This window comes from Lycorma delicatula, chromosome 7, assembly GCF_047948215.1.
Source record: "Lycorma delicatula isolate Av1 chromosome 7, ASM4794821v1, whole genome shotgun sequence".
In the NCBI taxonomy this organism is placed as follows: Eukaryota; Metazoa; Arthropoda; class Insecta; order Hemiptera; family Fulgoridae; genus Lycorma; species Lycorma delicatula.
Genome location: NC_134461.1, coordinates 146980845 through 146995066, shown reverse-complemented (window position 1 = coordinate 146995066; position 14222 = coordinate 146980845). Strand labels below are relative to the sequence as shown.

Below are 14222 nucleotides of genomic sequence, written 5' to 3'. Positions count from 1 at the left end.
TTAGTGCTTGTTGGGTTGCGAGGTTGTTGACCAAAAATCAAAAAGCAGGTCAGATTGGAGATCTGTGAGAGACTTCTTAATCGATTTTGGTAAGAAGGGCAAGAAGCCATGTGATAAGACATGGGTCCTTCATTATACTCTGGAGTCAAAAATGGCGTGTAAGGAGTGGCAAAGGAAGGATGAGGCTGCCCATGAAGGCCAAAAGCCATCTGTCAGCCGGAAAAGTTCTTGCAATGATTTTTTTTTGACTCAAAGAGAGTTTTAGTCATTGATTTTCTCCACAATCAACCAATGGTGAATGCGGCTTACTATTTCCAGCTGCTACAGTCAACAAAAGCCGCCTACTGAAACCAAAGATGGGGTATGCTCATCAGAGATGTCATCCTTCTCAATGACAATGGCAGGCCACACACTGCCATTTGTTAAGTAATAAACTGGAAAAAATGCACTGGGAAATCCTTGACCATCTTCCCTACAGTCCAGATTTGTCCCCCGGTGATTATTTTTTGTGTGCACTCATGAAAGAATTGCTTGGAGGAGAATGATTAAAAATAATGAAGATGTCAAGGAATGTGTGTGCAACTGGTTGAAAACTCATCCTTAAACCTTTTATGAACAAGGAATATTCAAGCTTCCAAATTGTTGATAAGAGTGTGTAGATTGTGCAGGAGACTATACAGAGAAATGATATGAAGGTATGAATTGTATATATTATTAATCAATCAATTTATTAAAAAAAATTACCATTTATATTTTATTCACTCTTGTATAACCCAGGAAAAATCTCTATCCACTGTTTTCTTAATTCTTTGATTTTCAGTTGTAGCTTCATATTTCTTAAATTCTATATCTTACTGAATATTGCATTCGTTTGCACCAGCATTTGAGTTATGAGCACATGCATTTGCATGCATGTGTTTACCTATTTGAGATTTCTCCCATCATGAGGAATGCTAAAGAGGAAGAGAATAGTAGCATTTTACTGTAGAAAAAGTACCAAAAATCCTATTTCTTTAACTGCAAATTGTGAATTGAGTTAAACAGGCCTGTAGAAAAGATTAGGAAATCTTTAATGTAGTAGGAAATTCTAATGTAGACTTGAATTTAAATTTAAAAAAAAATCTGCAAAAAGAACTTTGTTATTCTATAGTGCCTTCTAACCAAAAAACAAAGGAAAGGTTTCCCTTTATAATAAAGTATGAACCAAACCATGATATATTAAAAACAAAGTTTTATAAATGGTTGTGATTCATTCTACACCAAATGCAGAAGAGAAATATTTTGTTATATGTATATAAATATATATATATATATATATATATATTTACTGAAATTAATACTTTTAATATTCATTTTATTCATCTGTATTGTTAAATTATATTTAAATTCTATTAAATAAACCGCCTAGTTCAGAATATTGAGGTAAGACATACCTTACCTTAATTTAACGGAATTATTTCAATCATGACTGATGATGCCAGATCTTGTGAAAGTACTTTAATGAAAAATTAAGGTAAGATATGTCTTACGTCAATATTATGTACTAGGTAGTTTATTTAATATAATTTAAGTATATACACATAAATAGATAACATGATACTTTGGTAAAACACATGGTTGTTGCTACAATGGAGGACTAGTGGGTTAAAACATACTCTGGGACCAAAAGAACAATAATAAATAGAACAGAGCCAGGGGGAACAAATAATATAAGTTTATTAGTCAGCTATGGTTAGGTCTGTAATTATATAACAAATATTAAATAGTTACATAAGAGAGTGCTATAAAAATTTCTTCTTATTTTTTATTTACACTTTTATGCCTCTAAATGCATTTTATGTGATATTCAGATTGCATTTGTATAAATGCAAGAATTTTAGATTTCAAATTCTATTCTGCAAGAGCAAATTTTACACTGTGTTATTACTAGCATAAAAAAACAAAAACCTGCTGATTTTGTCTATTACACAAATCACAATCTTAAAAAAAAAACTTAAAGAATAATCACTTGGAAATGTTCTGAATGAAATCTTAAAGCTGATTTTTTCATACACACAACACCATCATTCATCCACTGATATTTCAATGCTGTTTGAAAAGTAAGTTGTAATTTGAAACTGAATGAATTTTAACTTCAACTGAATCTATCAATAAGATAAAATGCAAACAGTGCTATAAGTAGAACTCATTGAGCTACATGCTTATAAACTAAAATATAAAGTGTATTCATTTCTACACACATAAATGTTTATGATTAATTGTAAGCCCTTTAATAAGAAATAATTCTGAAAAGTCCAAAATAAATTATATAATAAAGAATGGAAAAAAATGAAAATTGATCCAATAGAGGTGACTTAAAAGAAATAACCAATTTTAAACCCAACTAATTTATCTTTCATGAACTTAAAGGATGCAGTTTTGTAGTTTAATTTGCAAATTTTTAAAAGAAATAAATATATAATGAATAAGAGAATGAAACATGACACATAAAAATGTATTCATAAATATTTGTCCACTACTTCATATGCATTTAAAAGGAAATCATAACAAAAGGTTTAGCTTTTCAAAACATAATAAAGTACATGAATATTACATATTAAAATTAACTTTAAAAGGTTACTTTTATGTACAATAAATTAGGTTTAACAAATGTGTACTTTTAGTAAAATATAACCTTTGCATAAAAGATTCATCTCTTAATTATATAACTAAATGTAAACTCTAATCAAACAACATATGGAATTCACAAAACATGTAAATTATTTCTAAACAAGGCTAAACTTACAATTATTATTTTGAATTATAATTTAAATCATATTTTAGACATGCAAAATAAATGCAAACATATCTTAAACATACAAATAAACAGGCAAACAACGATAGAAACCACTACACCAGTAACTTGTCATACGACAATGAAATTTAAGAGACATTGATCAAGAGAAGTAAAGACAGAGAGATACAGAGGAAGAGAGTGTAAGAGATAGGCATGCATTATGAAGGAAGAAAATTAATGAAATGATATGAAAGCTAATATGATTATAATGATATTACAAAAAAAGCAATATGATGTCTATAGCCAGTTATTGTAATCTTTTATCTAAGTTTCATGTATATGATAGTCGTTTTGATGATGTCTGTTATAAAAATGTCCATGGTATGTCTGTATGTCATGGTTTCTTTTTTATATATATATTTATTTCATATGTTCTATCTATGTACAGTAAGATTATGTTGTGGTGAGATGGCCCAACTTACTGATCTGTATCTTCATTGACAAACATCTGTTGTCCCCATATCGACAACATGGGGTCAACGATTCCCTGTTTGCGCGTCTGAAAACTGACGACATGAAATTTATTATCTAGATGTGCATGTAGATGTGTAGGAGGTATTAATAGGATTCTATGTAATCTGTTAATGCTGTTTTTTCTTTTATTGACAATTATAAAAAGCATAATTTTTCCATTATAAATTATTACCCTTATATATTTTAATAAATTTTTCAGTGATATAAATTCATTTATGACATTCAAGAGGTGTCATTAATGAACCATCAGCAGATTAAAAAAAACTAAAAAAAGGGTTTTCTGTATTTTTGCCTGTGACTGTTGCTGATGAAAATCGCTTAAAATTATAAACTTTCTAATAACAAACTGAACCAAAATTAATAAATAAAAATTAAAAAAAATCACTTCGAAACATTTTCAACCGCTCTTGTGACCATCTTTAGTGACTGGTGTTGCTGTTCTCACTCTGGTATCAGCAGATATCGGCAGCTTCTTGAGTCAAATCCATCACACATTTTGAACACATTCTAAATATATGTCTGCTTAACCAAAAAAAATCATCAGTACACTAGGGTGCAAGTAGCAATGCCAGTTACTGAAGATGGTCACAAAAGCAACAGAAAATGTCATGAACTTAAGTTTTAAAAACTGCATTTATAAAATCTGGTATGTTTTGTCATTTAAAAGGTTTACATTTTTAAACAATTTTATATTAAAAAAATGTTTGTTAATCAAAGTTATTTTAACAATTAACAAAAATTATATAACCAATATCCAAAAGTCTGTCCAAAAAAATAAAAATAGTGGTGTACTCTAATTAAGGCTTAGTAAAAACAATTATTTTCAAAATGCAAATTGAAACATTTTAAATAATTTTTTAAAATAACAATTTAAAATATTTCTTACAAGTTTTTGAAAAATTTTTACGTAGTTTAATGAAAGAGGGCAATTATGTTCACTTACAATTATATATAATATGTGAAAAGAATGAAGTTATCACTTGTATGGCTGAACATCAAATGCATTTTGGTGGGCTTGCACACAAATGTTCAATAATATTGCATTTGGCTCAGAGAAGAAGCCAATGAAAGCCACTTTAATTCTCACTTTCTGTAGAGAGATTGTCATGAGACATTTATTATCTTTGTTATTAGGTGTGCTGTTTTTTGTCACTGTTTATTTGAATCTGTTGCCAAATTAATGGCAACCATTTGGTGTTGGACCTAAGAGATATTACGATTACATAATAATTACTGAAGATTTGACTGTAAATTAAAAAATGGTCATCTGTTATAGTTGAGGTATTTAAAATGACGAATCTTTAATTAGATTTTTTGGTGTTTATTTTATGAAAAATAAATAATCAGTTACTGAAAAACAAATGCAGATTTTTATGGATAAAGCAAAATATATTTTACATACAGCTTTATTCTAAGGAATATATAAAAAAAGATATCAACTGACATTATTGCATTTTTTTAGTTATTATCTCAATATAATATAAGTAGTTATATATTAAAATTGAACATTTATATCATTATGAAACACTAAAAAGCAAAGAACCGTCTGGCATTCTAATTGAATGAGTTGTTTTAAAGAAATAAGGATTAATCAGTGTAAAAACTACACCCTTTGTTTCAAAGTGGTTAAAATAATTTGCAACAAACAAACTTTTTGGTGATTTATAGACCTTACACAATACAGACCTCATACACTTTACATTTACAAGCCAAGGTTCTACAAAATGTTTAAAAAAAATTAAGAATTTTACTGAATCCTTTTGGAAGCTTCAAAACCCTATTCTTGTAATGACTTTTAATTGTATAAAAAGTACGCCACATTTTTATTTCATTTACCTCAAATAATCAAGAATAAAATAAAAAAAAATAAATTTGTAAAGTAATTAAATTTAAGCGAGTCACTTCCTTTGTATTCTTTTCGAACTATCTTACAATTACATCATAAATATTAAGTACCTTTAGTATGGATAGATGTTCTGGTCTGAAGAAGGTTTAACAAGAGAATCCTGAAAGGATTATTTCAACAGATAAAACAGGAGACTTCACATAGTTTTAAATAATTTGTTTTCAACTTTATTATCACATTTAATTATGAACAATAAGTTATAGGAAAAATTAAAAGAAATAACAGCAAAAAATATGAATGCAATGTGCAAATTGTGTTATAAAAAAAATGTACAATTTGTAAAATGCACGAGGAATAAAGGTGAGGTGAGAATTATTTAAAATATTTTATGGTAAAAAATACAAGTAATTTTACAAGGGGAAGGAACCAGTAATAATAATAATAATTAATAATAAAGGGTCAATTATGATAACTGATCAGTCATTCAGATTTAAGTACTGATAGGATATCAGCATTCATTAGAATTATTTTAGATAATTACAATTTTTCTACAAAGAAAGATATTACTACCTAAAATTACATTTAATATTATCTACATTTTTTGTTAAAAATTGATAAATGAAATGAAATTATTTTTTTCTATTAATTTTTTTCATTTATTGTAAATGGAATATTTACTAAACTGCACCTTGCAGCTTTAAATATATATTAATAATACTTTGCTCACTGTATTTATAAATTACTAGTTTAAATAAATTAAGATAATAATTAATTTTATTAAATTAAGTTTATTAGTAACATTTATTTCACAAATTATTGTAACATTATCAACATATTTTAATTAATTCTGACAGTGCTGTGCTACTATAAATATCACAAAGAATTATAAATCTTAAAAATAATCACATGGAAATAATAAACAAATGGTGAGTATGTGAAATTAATTTAAAAAATAATAAGTTACTGGAAAAAATCATAATCGTTTACAAAAAGAAGTTACAAATTAAAAAATGTTACATGATTTTTTTTTTTTCATCACAGAGTAAAGATTAGAGCTATAATATCAAAATTAATTGAGCAGGTATAAACTATACTTGTTGAGAATGAAATATTTAGAACATTTATGTAATAAAGAGCTAATATTTTTCTTTTGGTTAAAAGAATATATTTAAAGTATGACTAAAATTTGTAACTAGATAATATAGTGGTAGATCTTAATGGACAGTTTAAGAATTAAATTTGAATAATATCAGCATACACAACTAATTTCTCTTGATCTCTCTTTTAGAAACAAGTTTACTATACCTTAGTCCTGAAAGGAGAAATTTTCATTTTTTCCTTTACTTGTTAAAATTTGATACAAAATAGGGCTAGTTTTAAAAATATAATAATAAAAGCCAGGAAAAGAATACTAACTTGACTTTTTTTTTATGTCAGATGACATTTCACAAGTTCAAAATTTGGTCAAAGTTACTGTAAAAATTATAATAAACCCTTTATTAGACATAATAGTAAACTTCTTGAGGCAAACTATTACACTTAGTGTAGTCTACTGGAATATAGCAGACAGTTATTTTGTTTGGATCTGAACCTTCTTGTTTGGAGGGAGACAAAAGAAAATATTGTGTAGTTACATAATGAATAAAAAAAACTTACATTAACTTTTCAATAAACCCAGAACAATTATCTAATTTTGTTTAATGACGATTTTCTCCATACAAGCTAATAATATTTTGTTTATGAAAGGAGATAGAAAATATTTCTACTTCTCTACCATATCTGCCCTTAAACAGGTGTTACTATTTCTAAATGTCTCACAAGGTTACTTGATAACAACTCTTTAAGGATATAAAGAAAACTTCTGATATGTTTTTAAACTTGTTTCAATACTCTTTCTATTAAAATAAACAGAATATAACTTTAAAAAAATCTTTCTACTCATATTTTCTAAACTCGATACCTGAGCAACAGATTTCTATGGGTTACAAAAAACCAGTTATTTATCAACACAATATGCAATTAAAACATAATTTTTGGTGATTGATAACAGAAACTACCCTTCCAATTATTGGAAAATATAAAACAAAAAACATGCTGATACTTGAAAAAAGGTAAATCTGCTACAGTTGGATTTAATTATTTGAAGAGAAAAAAATTGTGATTAAAATTATACATACTTTGTTGAGAATGGTTAAGCTTTACTGACAAACTAATTTGAAATAAAACCTTACAGATTTTATTTGACTTATCAAATCATTTTCAGCTACATTTGTGATGTATTGTACATCATTAGTAATTATTGCTGCTATAGTTGCATTGTGATTTTATTGAAGTTACTTCTGGAAGTTTTTTAAATTGGGAAAACATATATTTAAAATATAGATTAAATTTAACTGTAGCTGCTTAAGCAATGTATCAAACATTATATATTTTTGACAATTCATATAACTCATAATACTAAGATGTGTTTAAATGTGTCACAAAAAAAATCCAATAACAACATCAAATGGTACTGTGGTGCAGCTACCATTTTGACAAAATATTTATGAAAATATGAAAATATTTTGACAAAAATATTTGTGAAATTAACATTTGATTTGGATTGTCATTAAAAATTAATCATTTTGTATTATTTTCGGTTTTTGTTGTCACAGACAACAAAATCACCATAGCAGAAATTTTATGAGAAACATTTTTACTCTATAATATCACAAATAGTGTGAAATAGAGATTGGTATTACAATACGCTATCAAATAAAGATTGGTATTATATGCTACCTGCAAAAATAGTCAACTTAATAAAAATATCAAATACTTGAACATTAAATTAATAATTAAACACAATTTCATTTAATTGTGAAATGTGTTATTATGTAGATTAATACTTATGTTAAATGTTATATTACAAATAACCTTTTTATTAAGAAAAAAAAATGATTAACATTCTAATTAAATTTAATGATTATATTAGTCATCCTGCTAATAACAATAATTTTTGGATATTGCAAACCATTTAATATAAAAAATTTGAGGTATTAAAATAACATTTTTTTTTGGAAAATTAAAAAAAGAAAAAGTGCAATGTGGAAATACTGAATAAATAATTTATGTTAAAATAATAAAATAAATATATACAAACAGCAACTGTTATTTATCTATAAATAGCATATAAATATTATTCATGTTTAAAAATAATGTTTAATATTTTTTTTTAATTTCTCAATAATCCAATCAACAGAGGATAAGTAAATGAAAAAAAATAGCGAAAAGCTGGATTTTTGGCAAATATTTTTTTTATAAACTAGTCCTTAATCAACTGAAGTGGAGATCTGCCTACCATATTGAAGAATCGTAACTGAAAATCTCATTTTTTTAATGTATACATCCATAAATACAATACAATCATTTATATATACACTATTTTTCTAAAATTAATCCTTTTAAGACTTGTATCACCTCTGCACTAATAATTTAAATATGTATAACTTAACTTAATCCACCCAAGAACAGAAATAAGACAACTCTTACCTAATTTATTATTTTTTCATATAATTTTTTACAAAAGCACTTTTGCAGGAATAATCAATCAATAATTCAATAACAGTAAAAAAAAAAAAATAATCAAAAGTTATTAGTGAAATAAAATTTCATGTAGTTTTAAAGTGAGTATATGTAATTTAATAGGCATTATTACATATGTGTACATGTAATAGATTTGGTGAAACATCTAATTATTTAATATTAATTGAAAACTATAATTTAGAATCGCATTATTTTTGGATTTTCTAGTTTAATTTTATTCTGGAATTCTGTTTATTTTATCTACAGAGAGACTGAAAAATAGACCCTTACAAGAACAACATATACAATGAGGCATATAGCCCGATCTTTAATAAATTGCAAAAAATTCTTATCTTTTAGTTCACTACCCCTCTGATATTCAGACAATATTCTCCCTAAGTTGGAGTTGATTATCATTTATTTATTTGTTTTTTGTTGCCAATCATTTAATCGCTCTTTGGTCTGATGTAATTCTTCTGATCTTAATTTGTATACACGTTCTCTAGTTTTCAAATTTTCTCTCCTTTATATTCATTATCCACTCTTAATCTTTTTTGGTTTCTTCCCTTCTTTCTTTGGTTTTAACATTTTCTTCCTCTTTATATTTATCATCTTCTCTTAATTTTTTATTCTTCCCTTGTTCTTAACATTTTCTTCCTCTTCATATTCATCTTCTTGTCGTTTTTTTTTTTAGATATATCTCTTCATGTTATCTTTATTTTTCCTGTATGATTGTTTCTTTTCCATTTTTGATTAATCACCAAATAATCCAATAATAAAAACTGAATATTTTACACCATAAGGTCAAAATTAACATTTGTAACCAGGAGTTCACTAAACCAAATAGTTTAATTATTATTAACTTTTATTTATATGACACACCAGAAATCTGAAACTTTTGTTAATTGGCAACTCATAAAGATACGAATAATACTGATCTAGTAATACAAGTAATAATGGGACTTTTAGTCTATTCTAATATTTTATGTAAAGCAGTTGAATTAATAATAGTAAATATTTGATGTTAATAAAAGTAAATATTTCAGCAATTGTGTAACTGGCCACTTTATTAAAGAATTGGAGGATCGTACCTCCCTTCAAATGAAATAAGTTTAAATGAAGTGCAGGAAAAAATGTGTGAATGTAATTTAATAGGCATACGAGGAAGTCATGTGATGTCCACATCAGATTTTTTAGGTTTGGTATAGATGAGAAGGTCTCCCCCACGCGCGCGCGCACATACACACACAAGGTCTGTAAATAAAGTAATTTTTGGCAGCCAAAGAGGCAATACTGTAAAGTTACTAGTAAACATATGGATATATGAACAGGTGATTTATATTAGGTATTAATATTTTTAGTCTATTGTTGTCATGTGAGATGTAAACAAACTTTTCGTGAAACTAGTTTTTGTTGTGCGTTACAAAAATGAGTGATTTTTTTATGAGCAACATTGTACAATCAAGTTTTGTGTTAAACTTGATGAGAATGCTACTGAAACTTTTTCAAAATTAAAAATAGAGATGATGCTCTGTCATGAGCCCAAGTTTTAAGGTGGTTTAAAGCATTTTCAGATGTGTGGGAATCAGTTGCGACCGATCCACACTCTGGAAGACTGTTAACGTCAAAAAGTAACAACAGTGTTGAGCAAATCAGAGACTTGATACAGTATGACCATCAATTAACTGTCAGAATGATTACAGAACAATTGAATTTGAATTGTACCAGTCCATCAAATTTTGACAAATGAATTGCACAAGAAAAAAGTTTGTGCAAAATTGGTCCCAAAAAACCTTACTGTTGAACAGAAAAACAACAGAGTGTGCTGTGATCTTCTAGGGTGAATTGAAACTGATTCTGATTTTCTAGAAAATGTTATTACTGGTGATGAATCTTGGATATTTGAGTATGACCCAGAAAAAAAACGCCAGAGCAAGGAGTGGCACACTTCAAACTCACCACATCTCAAAAAAGCAAAATGAGCAAATCAAAAATCAAAACCATGCTAATTTGTTTCTTCGATAGTAATGGCATTGTGTATAAGGGTTTGCCTGCAGGACAGATTGTAAATCAATATGTTTACCAAGAAATTCTTGAAAGACTGTGGAAAAGAGTTGCCTATGTCAGACCAGCCATCAAAGACAACTGGATGCTGCATCATAGCAATGCACCTTGTCACACTGCACTCTCAGTTATTGAGTTTATGGCAAAGAAAAACATTCCTGTAGCCTCAACCACCTTATTCATCTGATTAGAGTTCCTGCAACTTTTTCCTGTTCCCAACCTTAAAATAACACCATAAAGGACACCATTTTGGAACAGTAGAAGACATAAAAAAAAATTGACCAACCATCTGAAGGATATTCCAGTTTTTGAGTTCCAATATTGCTATGAAGGGTGCCATTTGAAGCATTGTGTGGTTTCCCAAGGGAACTGTTTCAAAGGTGATAGAGTCCGTGTATAATTGAATTGTAAATAAAAATAGTTTTTCTAAACCAGTCTCATTACTTTATTTACAGACCTCGTATGTATAATATTAAACATCTCTGTTTAACTTCAAGAACTGTTTTAAATATGATCAAATAAATCCTCTGGTCAGGAAAATAACCAAGAAAAAAAAAATTAATTTTTTCAATAACAAGGCTACTCCATCATCTTTATACACTATTTTTATTTCAAATGGGAGGTTAATAATAAAATAATGACTAATCAGGTAGATAATAACAGAATAAAATATTTCACTGGACCTCAATACTGACAACACTGAGTTGTCAATAATGAGTAAATTATATGTATAGAAGGCGGGCACCTGCCATATGAGATTTAGATCAGCAGACAGACGGTTGGCTGTATCTGCAAAGAAAATCCTTGAAGGGTCAATAAAAATTTGATGTTTTAATGATTTAAACATGCATTCTACATTAATGGGAATATTTAATAATATTAATTTAAAAAAAAAAATTAATTAAAACAACTCAGTTTCCATCTGTCTTGAATTGGAAGCAAATTCGTGTGGTTAGAGAGTTATCAGTTTCTTGAGAGAAAAAACTTAATCATATTTTGTCACCTTATCAATGAATAACAGTATTTATTTTCCCATTTAATAGCCAATCATTGTAATATTAACTGATTTCTGATTTGAAGAAATTCAATACAACAAGCTTATACCTTACAGAACAGTAAATAATAAAAATAAACAGTTGTACTAAATAGTTAATGAAATAAATTTGAAAAAATATTTTAAAATCATTTACAAAATGGTTTATTTAAGATTTAAAACTAGATGGCCATTTCAATTATTAGACAATTATCAGTAGATATTAATGAAAAAAGCTGACAAATGAATTGTAGAACTTCCCTGTCACTCAGCTTTTTTTGATGCATGGTTTACACACATACATACAGAACTTAATTTAAAATATTTATAATTTTATTTAAATACAAGGCATATTCATAAAGTAAGGGCTGTCGGCTATATTTTAATATTAGCAGGTCTGAACACAGTTTCACACATGCAGGGCCATCTATCGGCTATTTCCGAAGCCACTACAGTTGTTGTTTTGATTCAGTAGTCGTTTGCCTACTGGTAAATGCTATTTGCAATGTCTGTGACAATCATTTCTCCCGCCAGTTGTGAAGTGTACACTGTGATTTGATTTATGTGTGCAAAAGGATTTTCAGCTGCTGTAATTTATCGGGAGTTGTGCCTAGTGTATGGACCTACAGTAATGAGTGAAGGAAAGGTTAGACAAATGGTGCTGAGACTTTAAAAATGGTCGCGCAAATGTGCATGATGAAGAACAGAGTGGCAGGCCCAGTATTCAGACTGACAAAATCATTGAACAAGTGAACTGAAAACTGTGATGTGATAGGCAATTGACGATTAGTGCTCTGGCTGATGAATTTCCGCATGTTGGACACACCTCTACCTACATGACTGTCACAGAAAAGCTTGGATATCACAAATTGTGCTAAAGGTGGGTACCAAAAATGCTCACCAACCAACACACAGAGCAAAGAATATGCAGTGGATGAGCATTTTTGGACCGCTATCGACAAGATGGAGATGATTTGTTTTCTCACATTTACAGGCAACAATATGTGAATATCATTCACCAATACAGTGGTCCCATTCAAGTTCCCCAAAACAAAATAAGTTTAAGCAATCTCCGTACTTGAGTCAAAAAATGTTGGCTACTGTTTTTTGGGTTGAAAAGGACGTCATTTTGGTATATTTCATGAAACGTAGATCAACAATTACAGGTGATATATACTGCGAAACGCTCACCAAACTGAGATGTGTGATCCATAAACTAATGACACAAGAAAATGTCATCCGGTGTAATCCTCCTTCATGACAACATGCATCTGTTGTAGATAATGCAAGGTGGGATAAAACTCACGCAAAAATTTTAGTTTAAGCAAATAATTAAGCATTTAAGTTTAATAAAGATTTAATTAACACAAAAAGACTTATTGAAATCATTGTATACAAGTTTAGTTTATAAAGTCTGTGTTCATAAAGTTTAAGCTATGGAGATCAACTACACACTTGCACTGCTTGAAAGTGACTGCCTGTTTATCCTAAATCGTCGCATTCCCCTCCACTATACAAGAATCTTCACACTGCTGCCTTAACCAAGAAGAAGATTCAAGATTTTCGCTGAGAAATTTTTGACCACCTTCCATATAGTCCCAACCTTGCATCTAGCAACTACTTCCTTTTCTTGCATTTGAAAATGACAAGCAACTCAAGCCTGTCATTATCAACTGGTTCAATTCCCAGGCAGTGAATGTCTATGTAGAGGGGTTAAAGAAACTGCTGCAATGTTACGAAAAGTGTTTAGAACTGAATGGTGATTATGTGGAAAAGTGAAGTAGATATGTAGTGTTATATAAATTAAATTTCCATTAATCAAAAATTTAAAAAGTGTAAATTATAGTACTTTCAGAGCTGTTACTACATCTTCAGGGATTTTCTAAAATGTATTAATTTAAATTCAAATCAATAATCATTTTAAAAATACGGTTGTGTACTTATACATAACATAAAGCTGTACTTTAGTGCTATACTAGTGTTCCTTGTGGTGACGGGGGTACTATTGATGCAGTATACCCACTTAGCCACTAGAGCTTAGAGCATTTTTTAGAGTGGAAGTGCGATTTTGAAAAACGTTTTTGCAAATATTATTTTTTAATTGTTAACAATGTGCTTAAGAAATATAAGACCTTATTTAGGCAAAATCTCGAGATACTGAACATGACCTTGCTCTACAGGCTCATCCCTTGACCTTTTAAGTTGAAAATTTAATGGTAACAATGCCCCATATACAGAAGTAATCTGACCAAGTTTGGTCAAAATTCGTTCAGTAGTTCAAGAGATATAAGGTGTGAGACACCAAACACACATACACACACACACACACACATAACACATACATATGAACATCCAGAAAATTTCTATCCGTTTTTTTCCTTTTCTTAAGTGTCAAAACATTAAGATCT

At 28.5% G+C, this 14222-nt stretch overlaps 1 protein-coding gene across 1 annotated transcript in view; it reads right to left on the bottom strand.

Moving 5' to 3' along the window:
• The window catches only part of Tomosyn (syntaxin-binding protein tomosyn), a 769959-nt gene that overhangs the window by 28898 nt on the left and 726839 nt on the right, over positions 1–14222 (bottom strand). Inside the window, exon 20 of the mRNA XM_075372103.1 lies at positions 3259–3342. Coding sequence (XP_075228218.1) covers positions 3259–3342 — 84 coding nt within the window. The remainder of the gene's footprint in view (positions 1–3258; positions 3343–14222) is intronic.